The 13,039-nt window shown below is 38.1% G+C and overlaps 2 protein-coding genes across 2 annotated transcripts; both read left to right on the plus strand.

Moving 5' to 3' along the window:
- Positions 1 to 51: 51 nt before the first annotated feature.
- Positions 52 to 10,475, plus strand: LOC108358428 (uncharacterized). The gene is made up of 5 exons (XM_017609756.1): positions 52 to 564; positions 1,685 to 1,866; positions 2,959 to 3,122; positions 3,184 to 3,420; positions 10,369 to 10,475. The coding sequence occupies exons 1-4, from the start codon at positions 387 to 389 to the stop codon at positions 3,383 to 3,385; spliced, it is 726 nt and encodes a 241-aa protein (XP_017465245.1). The 5' UTR covers positions 52 to 386; the 3' UTR covers positions 3,386 to 3,420; positions 10,369 to 10,475.
- On the plus strand, positions 5,858 to 10,465 carry LOC108358427 (uncharacterized). Its single transcript, XM_017609755.1, has 4 exons — positions 5,858 to 6,381; positions 8,969 to 9,150; positions 9,907 to 10,070; positions 10,132 to 10,465. The coding sequence occupies exons 1-4, from the start codon at positions 6,204 to 6,206 to the stop codon at positions 10,331 to 10,333; spliced, it is 726 nt and encodes a 241-aa protein (XP_017465244.1). The 5' UTR covers positions 5,858 to 6,203; the 3' UTR covers positions 10,334 to 10,465.
- Positions 10,476 to 13,039: the final 2,564 nt, after the last annotated feature.

A 13,039-nucleotide genomic window follows, 5' to 3' on the forward strand; every position in this document is an offset into this window, starting at 1 on the left:
CCCACCCGTTCCTGTGTATTTTAAGACTTGCCGATAGCTAGCTGATAACGACAAGGTAAGCAGATGGCCATTGAAGTGCATGTGGTCAATGCAACTATGATTAGACGACAAGCGCTCGTAGCTATTACATTCGTATTATAAATAAAGGCTCCACGAATATTGCATCCAGTTATCATATAGCAGCGGCACACGTACATTAACGTTAGTCAACTAAATTGATAGCAACTGTATTATACATACGAATATAATTGAAAGAAGATTCTAACGTCTCTTCCGTACACCAATCTACATCATTCACCGAGTACGTTCTATCTCAGCTCTATTATTCGGATTACACGGTCCACAGCATTTTCATATCGCCTCAATATTTTTATTATCGAAAAAGAATGGTGTGGTCTCGACCAGTTGGCCCCCCACTTGTGTGGAGTGTCATTGAGTTGATTGATTCTGCTGGAGAGAAGAGAAAATTCTCACTGCAGGAAATTCCTGAGGAGCGGTACGAAGAGGCACTTTGTCATATGTGCTCTATCTTCGTGAAGGATGAAACAATATGTCGGGCTATGGGTTAGTGATGCAACGAATGAAAAGAAATTCTTACACTAAAAAACGGATTATATATGTATGTATTTCTCTATTGAGTTTTTCTCGAAAAAAAGCTGGCAAGAGATGAGCAGTTAATGTATTTTAAACTGACGCACAGTCTGTCGTTTGGAACTAGTTTGGTGAACAAAATTCATGCAAGGATTTCTATAAAAGGGTAACTTATTAACAGAAAGGATATCCGCAAAGCTCTGACTGAAAAGTTTGTTATGTCCTACATTCTATTGTTGGTATGTGGGCAGTGTTAGGAAAACAATTTATAGTCTTACTGAATTTCAAAAATATATTAGTTGATTTTCTATACTTTTTCCAAAAACTCTTAGTGTGTGGAAGTATGTATGTGATTTTATGTAAGTTTTTAATAATGGATTATATTTCAAGTGGTATTTATTAGAACTGCTCATTACAACTAAATCTTGGACTATTTATGATATTGTGAAAATGAATTTCGGAAATTAAAAAAAAAATGTATATATAATTTTTTTATTATTTTACACCTTTTACGGACCGAAAGTAACATATGCCACCCACTTACTATATTAAAAGTTTGGAATTTTTCGAAGAATGGCCAAAGATCGGTAAACGTGATCGAAAAGTTCACCTCCATAGCTTTCTTGATGCGATAGGCGTAAACAAAAGTATACCACGCCAGGTTTTTCCCAGTTGCGCAGTTTGCATATATAAAATAAATGTTTGCCATGGTGATGGAAAATATATGTTTGAGCAAACAAAACTTTTGCAAAAATCAATCTGAAAAAGGATAGCATATCGGAAATCAGCATCTCAAGTATATCACAAAACGATTCGTAATAATTTTTTTCACCTAGCTTGTTCTACGCGCCACACTGTGCGACGTCAAAAAAAGAGAAGGAGGTTATCAATTCGTCGGAATATTTATATTTTTTTATGTATGTTGCCGAATAACCTTAAATCACGTGAAACGTTTTCGGTAATTCCGATCATTGGATCATGAAGAAACTAATGGTATTCCTAAATATTTATAAATGTGCATTCAAATCGGTTGTTAAACTATTAATAAAAAAAATTAATTATCTAACTGGTTATTATATAAATTATCCTTCAGGTGTGATAAACGATCCCCAATCGATAGAAACGGGGCGAAAATTATGGGGTCAGGCATTGTCACAAGGAATTTCCGTCGCTGCATTCGAGATTACTAAGGAGGATGCAGAACCAACGCTTGCTGGTATGAATGTGCTTGTTTACGTTGACGAGGAGACGGATAAGGCGATGAAATCACTGGAGGTAAATTCACAGATTTTTTCGAAATTTTATTTAATTCACGAGTGTTGGTGATTACTGTGAGGCTTTCTATTTACCTGATTCTTAGTTAATTGAGTTGTACACTTCATTTTAATCCTAATCACTGGGGCTAGGAATCTCATGCACTAAAAAATCGAAAATATGCGCATATAATATGCACTCAAAATTCAAAATAATGCACTGTAAACATGTAAAATATGCAATTACAAATATTTTCCTAATATTTTATTGCCGGTGCTAAAATAAGTAACACATTTACATACCGAGCTCTAACCGCCAAAAAGATGGAAGCGACATATTTTTCAAAATTTTCTTTTTTCGTAAACGCATTTTTACATAATTTTTTGCTGCCATTCTGTAGGGTATACTCCAAAATTACAAAAACTTTACTTGGTTTTTGTAAACTAAAAAACACGGTTAGACTGCGATCAAACAAAGTTACACTTTCAAAACATTGTTTACGCAACCGGTTTAGTTTTAAGTTTCAAGTGCATTTTTTTTATAAAGTTCGAATAATTAAAGGAAAACTTTAAATAGAAAACAAAAATATAATTATTTAAGTGCCTATGTCCCAATTAAACAAGTAAGAGCAGCACTTTAACAGATAACTGCATTTGAAAAAAATGTATATATTCACAACATACATAGATAGAGGAGTTACATATATAAAAAATCATATCTAAACAATCAGAGGTATGGAAGATATACCTTATATAGCACCAATCTAAGCGATTTTCACTGCTGTGTGATTGGTATGTAAACCGGTAACCCAATTTAATGGGTTTAGCTTCCTACATAAAGGAGATATATCGCAAAAAGTGGTATCCGAACAATCAATGGTATTTTCTCAGTAGACTTTGTATTATTATTTATAAAATAGCTTAAGAAATCTTTTACCCCGGTAATGTATTGGTTTTTATTGACAATTTTGTAAGTGTATTGGAGAATGCGTTAGGTCAGTCTTGCTGTGGTGAGATAGCACTATTTGAATATACATACAGACATAAGTCCTCGATTTACATTTATGTATGTATGAGCTGTAAAAAAACAGCGATCGAATTGTTTGATACGCAGGGTAAATCGAAATTTGCGGATCTCTTACGCTATGTGATGACAGTTTCTGCCCTAGCGGACCCTCGGAAAATCTACATGGTCGATAAATATCTAAGTGCTCTTGGATTGAGTGTAAAACCTGAATACCGGCGACTGGGATTGGGTCAAAAGCTGTTGGAATTGAGGTGACTAGATTTGGTCACTGCGACGTCAACAAAAGTTTAATCTTCTTTTATTTCTTATCAGAGATGGAATTGGAAAAAAGTACGGTATCGAGTATACATCAACGGTGTTTTCGAGTCCAACTTCTCAGAGTCTAGCAAAAAAAGTCGGATTCAAGACAGATTTGGAGTGTCCTTACGAGGAAGCACTCCATGAAGATGGAACTCCTTTACTGCCGACACTCAAAGGAAAGAGTTGTAAAATTATGAGTAAACGCATCGCTTGAATGAACTGTTCCAGTCGATAAATAAGATAATTTAGGTTGACGAAAGAAAGCTCACACGAAAAAATTGTGGTTAAAAATATTTATTACCTGCATACCTGCGGGTTTCTCCCGACGTTTTCATACAAATATAAAAAAAAATTTAACGATGTTATATTTTATTTCACTGTCCATTTTTGGAAATATCGAACATCCACGGCTTTATCCGGGATAGTAAATGGTTTGACAGACTTTATACTGACATTATGGATTAACCTCGGTTAGAAGGATGTGCCTCCTCCTGGCACTCACAGAGGGCATTCACAATGGGCAAACTTGACTGTCCATTGTAATTCTTCAATTCTTGAAATAAACTGAGTTAAAAACAAAAAAATTAACTCTAGTTCAATTTCTTTTTTTTGTTTTTTCGAGCATATTTGTAAGCATATTTGCCAATCGGGTTTTCTGAAATACGAATCATAAGTTGTTGGTGCAATAGAGCCTAGAGAGCATACCACAAATTTGAGGAGGAGCTCTTGCCATAAACTTAGCAAAAGCGTAAGCGCCAAAATATAATTATTATATTAGCCGTTTATTTTTAACCGACTTCCAAAAAAGGAGGAGGTTATCAGTTCGTCGGATTTTTTTTTTTTTATGTATGTTACCGCATAACTTTGGACCACGTCAACCGATTTCGATAATTCTTTTTGCATCGGAAAGGTAGTGTCTCAGAGGTGGTCCCATACTAATCTGGTTAAGAAATAAGATGGAAAAATTACTTGTTTCCCTATAAAATGTGAACAAATAATGCGTACACAACTATCAGTAAACGCCAATGTCGTAGTTATCCGTTTTGGTATATTTTACGATTTGCCGATAACGACAAGTAGTCAGATAGATGGCCAATTTAGTGCACGCGCTCGGCGCAAATTTTGAGGGCGAAACGATAACGCAACCAGTGTCGCCACACATGGGCTTTTCCTACCAAAACTGGTATTTTTTTTCAGTGGTAGGTTGGTAGGCTAGATTGGATTTTGGTAGGTTCCGTGACCATTTTATTTTTATTTTTATTTCGCGGGCAGGGGGTCGAAAACCCCTATTGCATTATCAAAGCTGTCATCACAACAATGGTTTGTCCGGAAACTAAAACACTCCCCCCGAATTGGAACCGTCGCCCACCCTGGGACCACTAATCGCATTGCTCCAGGGTGGCGTTCCATATTTCTCATTAACTAAAGTTCCCTCGGTGCATGTGCGTCCAGCTCCCGCTTCTTGAGTCTAAGTAAGTATTCTGCATATTTAACTATGTTCTTCTAGTTAGTTTCGCTATGTAGCATGGCTTGGATGACGTTATCTGAGTTAATTGGTCCTACAAGGTCTTGCAGATTATTGCGCTTGGATTCGTTTGCGCCATAAGCTCCCACATTTTCTTGAGTTCGGCTGCTAGCAGGTGAATGGGAACCGTTCCGCTTATAACTAGTATTGTACGGTACGTAGAGGCTACTCTTAAAGCTGATGTGCGATGGGCTCTACAAAGTATCTTGCAACGGCTATTTTTATGTAAGGTGTCAGACCAGATCTCCGTTTTTCTTTTACTTTGGGTCGGTCCACCAATATTGGCCATTAATCTGCTTAGGTAAGCCGTTGCCTTTGCTGATTTTGCGTCTGCGTGCTGCATTTGTGCCCAATACGTTAGTCTGGGGTCTAGTCTTACGCCTAAGTACTTTATTACTCTTGGCGTATTTAATATAATGCCGTTCAGTTTCATGCTCACTTCTTAGGGAATATGCTTCTTGGTTAGGAATATTAGCTCGGTTTTCACTGCTGCAAGTTTAAGGCCGTGTGAGTCGAGCCATGCCTGTGTTCTTATCATAGTCTGGTTTAATTTGTGGCGGGCATCTTCGGTGTCTCTTGCGGTGATCACTGCGGCAATGTCATCAGTGGCAGATCGTTCGGCTTCAGTTCTTGCACGAGCTGTATTTTATACGGTTTTACACCAAGATCTTTGCGTAAAATCTTCCATGTGGTCGAATAACACAAACCCAATTGCTGCGAACGGCGACGAATCGACATTTCACGGTCTTCAGCAACACTCTCAGAAACAGACGCAATATTCTCTTCTGTACGCACTGTACGCATTCGTGTGGTTGGTTTAATGTCCAATAAAGTAAACTGAGTGCGAAACTTGGTCACAATCGCATTAATTGTTTGCTCACTTGGTCGATTATGTAGACCATAAATCGGACGTAAAGCGAGAAACACATTTCGAACCGAACACTGATTTTGGTAATAAAATTCAATGATTTGCAAGCGTTGCTCGTTAGTAAGTCTATTCATGATGAAATGTCAAAGCATACTGAGCATCTTTCTCTTTGACACCATGTCTGAAATCCCACGTGATCTGTCAAATACTAATGCATGAAAATCCTAACCTCAAAAAAATCACCCGTTATTAGAAAAAATGTTTGGTTGATTTTGGCAGCAAGTTTTGGTAGGAAAAAAATTTGCCTGTGGCAACACTGAACGCAACTATGATTAGACGATTAATTTAGATTTGTATTATAAATAAGCGCTCTACGAATATTGGACTCAGTTTTCATATAGTAACAGGCATACATACTTCTTCAATACAAGTCACACGAACGTTGATTAACTAAATTGATAGCAACTGTTTTGTACATACGAATATAGTTCGAAGAGGATTCTAACACCTCTTCAGTACGCCAATCTACATACATCATACATCATACATACCGAGTACGTTGTATCTCAGCTCTATTATTCGGATTATACAGTCCACTGCATTTTCATATCGCCTCAATATTTTCAATATTATCGAAGAATGGTGTGGACTCGACCAGCTGGCCCCCCACATGTGTGGAGTGTCATTGAGTTGATTGATTCTGCTGGAGAGAAGAGAAAATTCTCACTGCAGGAAATTCCTGAGGAGCGGTACGAAGAGGCACTTTGTCATATGTGCTCTATCTTCGTGAAGGATGAAACAATATGTCGGGCTATGGGTTAGTGATGCAACGAATGAAATGAGTTTCTCTCGGAAAAAAACCTCGAAAAAAAATTTAAATTCCTGTGTTTCTAACCGGTGCAAAGTGTGTCGATTGGAACAAACAAGGTGGACAACTGAATGAAAAAAGTTTTTTCATGTCCTACATTCTACTGTGGGTATGGCAGTGATCAGAACATGATAAAAACATAGTAAGGTAGAACCGTTCTCTCAATTCGTCAGCCATGATTTTATTTTGAAGTTTGCCAACATTTTAAAGTTATATAAATTTGAGAGTAAAAAAAAGAAATTGTTCAAAGTTGTTGTTGTTTGAGATTGAAAATGAGAATGTGTGTGTGAGTTTGTGTGTAAAATTTTAAAACTAAATTGCCTGCAAACGTCAAGAATTTGAAAAATTCCTCTCAGCGGTTCTACCTTCCTATTTTTTTATCATGGATCAGAAATCAATTTATAATCTTACTCAAACTCAAAAATATTTTTGTTGATTTTCTATAGTTTTTGAAAAACCTCTCATTCAAGAGTCCACAAGTTGAGATGGGTTGCCTTTACATTTGATATTGCCACATGGTAAACAAACATGGTAGGTAGAACGTAGAGAACAAGAAGGGACAACTCGTTATAATTGTGCCGAAAGTGCGCAATATGGGCGTGCCTTCTCTTTTTATCCAGTCAAAAAACGCACTAGGGTAAAAGAGAAGGCACGCCCCTGTTGCGCACTTTCGCTACAATTACAACGAGTTGTACCTTCTTGTTATCTATGTTCTTTGTTATGACTTTTAATCTTATGTTCTTACTCATTATGACTCTTTTTTAGTAAAAATAATTTTAATCGAGAACATTACATAAAAACTACTGAAGCTTATTGCTACCTTTATATACTTATCAAAAATTATTTTTAACTATTTTAGCTATTTGGGGATATATTTTTCCCATTTTTTCCACCACGCGGGCGGATCTCTATGGCTCTCCAATAAATCTTCTTGAATATATTGATTACCCTCGACTATGTCAGACGCTAAACAAAAAAAAAACTTTTGTAAGCTTACTTAGATTTTTGATCAAAATCACTCCAAAGAGAATTGCTGTTTGTTTGATCCACGTTATGCTCCGGTAAATTATCATTTTGAAATCTAGTTATACACTGTTCCCTGACCATTCTCCATTCTACCATTGTAAAATTTACCGTTACTTTGCTTTGGCGACGCTTACTATGAAATTATATTTTAACGATGATGTTTGAGTATCAAAGTATCGACATATTTTTTCAATACTCATCGAATACTCAAATTGCTTAACAGTATCAAATATATACTATTCCATACTCGATACCATTCACATCACTAATGGCTACTTGAGAAACTGTCTCTTACACCATTAATTAAAAATTGATTACTATACACTCTGCGACAATTATGTAATATTTTCCACAAGTATTCCAGTAAAACACTCGATGGATTTACGAAAGTTGGCTCGTATTTTTATTTTATGCCCTACTAAAGTTTTCATGTCAGTAGTTTTCAAAAACGTGGAAACAATCGTTATAATAAATGTCTGAGGGAAATAAAAGATTAAGACTTATACATTAATGGCATTATTCATAAGAAATAAAATAGCTTTATAAATGGTTTATAAATTGTAAAATTTATGAAAACATCAATTTATAAAGCTCTATACACCTACTATATTTTTTATGAATAAGCCATAAATTTTCATAGGAAATATTTTCGTAGAACATTTTAACCCGTTACCTCCCTCCTGAAAAGATGAACCTTGCTTGAAGAAACGCCCCAAAAAGCAAATTTGGAAGTTTTTTAGAGAATTGCTAAGTTCTAGAAAATTTATTTGGAAAATTTTACTGGGGGTCCTAAATAAAATAAAAAGTAATCAGCCTTATCATGAGTTTAATTTTCCCCGAACCGGTTTACTTTAATTTTTTTGTTTTCCGTGTATTTACTATGGGCGGATGAAAAATTTTCGGATGTATTTTTTTCGAGCAAAACTCAGGATAAGGCTGAATGAGTAAAATAAAATCAAAATTTTTATATTTATGTACAAAAATTTATTAAAAACGGGTTATTTTGTTATTTTCTCTTGGCATAGATTTTTTTATTTTAATTTTTAGAGACTTTTACATTGGTGGCATGAAGATTTCGCCTGACAAGGCCCTTAGTAAAAGAATTCGAAGAATATTTCTCTAGAAGATTTTAATCTTTTCATGACTTTCCTAATTTGCTTTTTAAGGGTTTTCTTGAAGTAAGCGTCATGACGACCCTTTCAGGCGGGAGTTGATGAGTTAAAATGTTCCACGACAATAATGCCATGAAATTTTACAAAATACATATGGCTTAACCTTCTATTTCGCTTAGACATTTATTTTAACGATTTTCTCCCTTATTTGAAAACTACTTAGGCTGGGACATGAAAACTTTAGTAGGCGATTAAATAAAAAAAAACGAGCTAAGTTTTGCAAATCCATCGAGAGTTTTATTACTAGGTATACTTTCAGAAAATGTTAACAGAGTCTCGGCTGGTTTCGGCTGTCGCACAACGGTGTCAAACTGTGTATTATATCAATTATCCTTCAGGTGTGATAAACGATCCCCAATCGGTGGAACAAGGGCGAATATTATATGGTCAGGCACTGTCACAAGGAATTTCCGTCGCTGCTTTCGAGATTACTAAGGAGGATGCAGAACCAACGCTTGCTGGTATGAATGTGCTTGTTTACGTTGACGAGGAGACGGACAAGGTGATGAAATCACTGGAGGTAAATTCACAGATTTTTCGAAATTTAATTGAATTCACGAGTGTGGGTGATTACTGTGTGGCTTTCTATTGACTTGATTCTTATGCCGAATTTCCACTAGGCATTGAAATAACAAAAAATGTATGTTATGATTATATTTAAATGCCCAACTTTGTCATTTTTAATTTTTGCCATTTAATGCCTAGTGGAAATCCAGCATTATTTAATTGAGTTTTATTCAATTCAATTGAGTGATATTCAAATATTGCTATCTCAACTGTCATCACTGGTGTTAATTTCAACTTTACAATTGAGTAGTAAATTCTTCTAACAAGCGATTTAGCATTAACAACAGTGATGACAGTGAAGTCTCAGACAAGTTCTATAACATCAGAAAGTACTGTTTGTAAAAATGGGAGATAGCACTATTTGAATATAAGTCAAGGCGTATTCATATAAGGTGGTAGCGGTAGTACAAAAACAAAAGCTAACATGTATTTTGTTTCCGCTCTCGGTACACAAATGTCAAATTTCAGCTTTTCATCGCTCAAGGAGGAAGAGCGAAAGAAAATGCCAACACTCTTCCTAACGCATTCACTCATAAGGAATATTGACATATGTGTACCGAGGCGAATTAAAGCCACTGTTCTGGCAACACCACCTTATATGAATTGGCCTTGATATAAGTCATCGATTTACATTTATGTATGAACTGTTATCTGTTCGACAAACAAAAAGTGAAATAAAGAACAAACAATTGAATTGTTTGATACGCAGGGGAAATCGAAATTTATGGATCTCTTACGCTATGTGATGACAGTTTCTGCCCTTGCGGATCCTCGGAAAATCTACAAGGTCGATAAATATCTAAGTGCTCTTGGATTGAGTGTAAAACCTGAATACCGGCGACTGGGATTGGGTCAAAAGCTGTTAGAATTGAGGTGACTAGATTTGGTCACGGAGACGTCAACAAAAGTTTAATCTTCTTTTATTTCTTATCAGAGACGGAATTGGAAAAAAGTATGGTATCGAGTACACATCAACGCAGTTTACGAGTCCAACTTCTCAGAGTCTAGCAAAAAAAGTCGGATTCAAGACAGATTTGGAGTGTCCTTACGAGGAAGCACTCCGTGAAGACGGAACTCCTTTACTGCCGACACTCAAAGGAAAGAGTTGTAAAATTATGAGTAAACGCATCGCTTGAATGAACTGTTCCAGTCGATAAATTAATTAATTTAGGTTGACGGAAAAAAGCTCATACGATAAAAATTCTGGATAAAAATATTTATTAAAAATATGTTATACTAGTGAGTTTCACCCAACATTTTCATACAAATAAAAAAAAATATTTAACGATGTTATATTTTATTTCGGCGTCCATATTTCTATAGCTGTATATTTTTTAAGCTAGTTAAGGTATTTAGGCCGTTTAAAACTTTGAAATTATAAAATCTTGTCCCTCTAAGTTTAACGTAAAATGGTTCCAGGGATACGCCGTGTGAACACGTAAGCATCTGGCAGGTGGCACGCCCGCCAGTAACCTGGCATTAATAAAATACCACTTCTCAGTGCTGCAGCTAAATGCCTCCCGAGGTATTAGAAGCATGCATTATTAGGATTTTAGATTATATGGCAGATGCCGGCTCCCCTTTCTCCATTAATTTAGATTTTTCTGTCAATACGGTACTTGCAGACACTTGCTGTATGAAAATTTCACATTTGTCTAACTCCCATACCACGGCCCTTTTAAAAAAAACACACATTTATCTCGGTGAGTATGAAATTGATACAAATCTCCATACCAATTTCAACAAACACTTACAGAGATATTAATACAATAAGAAAATTTCAATTGTATGGGAAGGGCCACGCCCCCTGATTTATCGAAATTATTTTCAGGCCATGTATGACCATCGGAAGGCTGCAGTTAGTATGCAAAATTTGGTGTCTGTTGGGGAAAGCTGTTAAAGAGGTAACATATTTGTCATTGAGGTCATAAGCTATCCGTGTGCAAAATTTCATGCACATCCGTTTAGTCATTTTCAGGTTTTGCAGTCGGATTGCTTAGCATCCCTCTTCTCCGGGCGGGCATTGAGTCCAACCCCGGTCCATAAACATACTTCTGCTGCATTTGCCAGATACGACTCCGCCCGAACTTCACTTCGTTAGGTGCAACTCTTACAACGGATGGAGTCACCTAAGAATCTGGTCTGGCCTTTGGTCTCACAGGGAGTGGACCGCAAGCTTTGTGGCCCCTGTTTCTCAGGCCAGATGGCACCATCCGCCTCCACGCGCAACGAGCAAATTGGAACTAGCACAGATAGAGCCTAAACGGCTCCAAGAAGCTTCTCTGAGCAACAGCAAGCTTCGCCACTCCCTTACCCCTCACACCACTCTTCCCGCCGCTACAACTCGCGTGTGCGAGTTAACTAGCAGCTCTTGGTTGCCCATACCATCACAACAGAGTGTACCGGAATGTGGCATTAGTCAAATGCAACACATGCCCTTTTGCAGCAACAGCAAATGGGGTAGATATAACAGGCCCAAGGTAGGCCCCACACTTCTCTCACCTCCCGTATCGCGACCACCAAACTCTTACAACTGAACTCCAACGAACTCCATAACATGATTGAAGAGATACCAGTCTTCGTGGGTCAACGCTGTTGAGTTGCGCCACCTATAATGTGCTCCGTAAATATCGCGAACAAGATAATGGTGGAGGATCAGCGTTCATCCTACACCACATAGTGCAATATCGTCTAATCGAAGAGGACACCGACCCGAGGGACACCACCCTAGAATGTCAGGGCATAGCTGTCCAGTCAGGCGATGTCGAGCTCAAAATAGTTAACGTATATACAACCCCTGTCACCTGCTGCCCTGCAGGAAATCACCCTGACATAAGTGCGCTACTCATAGGTGAAACCGGAATGGTAGTAGGGGACTTTAACGCGCACCACGATATTTGGCACTCAAGTCTTTCAATTGATCGTAGGCAAAACCTATTGGCTGAATATATAGACGGTTCGACATTCTGCACCATGAACGAGGACGCCCCCGCTAAGATTTTGGGCAGCTGCAGCAGCTCGCCAGACCTAACAATTGCTGGCGCTGGTCTGATGAATAGCATAACATGGCGACCTATGCTAAGGCTTGCATCAGACCAACTGCCCATAATCATCTCGATCAATAAGCCCACCGACTTTGTTCCCTCGGGCCACCGAACCTACATCAACTTTAACAAATCTGATTGTAACGGCTTGGCGGAAGTTACCCCCTCGCCGCCCTCCCCACACCCACAGACATACATGCTGGCGAACGTCAGTTCCGCAGGGTAGTTCACTGCTGCAGCGGCTGGCTTCATACCATCCGGACACATTGCGGAAGTGCCCCCAAATTTCCGGGCAAAAGCAGCTGGTCTAGCAACTGAGCGTGACCAGCCATCGCCTGAAGGACCTTAATTTGGAGATTCGGCAACTGGTAAATCAGCATAAGCGAAAAAAGCGGGAAGAGCCTTTGAAGACCTGTAACTTCGCCTCTGGTGTGAGTAAGCTCTGGTCAACCGTAAGGTTCCTATCTATATATATGAGTGGTCGACAGTCGTCGCACTCCGGCACATTAAAATTATCTGTAGGCAGTTTTTCGTAGGGTGCCACAGACTTGAGCACCCCAACAGACCCTTGCTAGAGGTGGAGCCTCCACCCAAGCATGTCAGGGGCACCTATTCATTTATAAAGACGCGGTTCACACTCACAACGACCAACCACTGGACCCAAAAACGTACCGACGAGCGATCAACGGCATTCATATAGAGTCGGTCACCACCTACCACTACTCCCGGCCTATAAATGCCGTGATCGGTGCCCAATCACCACCTGTGTCAGAATTAGAGCTTCAACTGCGAAGAGAG

Source organism: Rhagoletis zephyria, unplaced genomic scaffold, assembly GCF_001687245.7.
Source record: "Rhagoletis zephyria isolate East Lansing unplaced genomic scaffold, Rhagoletis_zephyria_1.1 Rzeph_scaffold_00254, whole genome shotgun sequence".
Classification (NCBI taxonomy): domain Eukaryota; kingdom Metazoa; phylum Arthropoda; class Insecta; order Diptera; family Tephritidae; genus Rhagoletis; species Rhagoletis zephyria.

Excerpts from the sequence above, each read along its gene's own strand:
- LOC108358428 (XM_017609756.1), top strand. The coding sequence starts at position 387 with ATGGTGTGGTCTCGACCAGTTGGCCCCCCACTTGTGTGGAGTGTCATT. Across the intron at positions 565-1,684 it reads AACAATATGTCGGGCTATGG|GTGTGATAAACGATCCCCAA; the intron begins GTTAGTGATGCA and ends ATTATCCTTCAG. Across the intron at positions 1,867-2,958 it reads AGGCGATGAAATCACTGGAG|GGTAAATCGAAATTTGCGGA; the intron begins GTAAATTCACAG and ends TTTGATACGCAG.
- LOC108358427 (XM_017609755.1), top strand. The coding sequence starts at position 6,204 with ATGGTGTGGACTCGACCAGCTGGCCCCCCACATGTGTGGAGTGTCATT. Across the intron at positions 9,151-9,906 it reads AGGTGATGAAATCACTGGAG|GGGAAATCGAAATTTATGGA; the intron begins GTAAATTCACAG and ends TTTGATACGCAG. Across the intron at positions 10,071-10,131 it reads CAAAAGCTGTTAGAATTGAG|AGACGGAATTGGAAAAAAGT; the intron begins GTGACTAGATTT and ends ATTTCTTATCAG.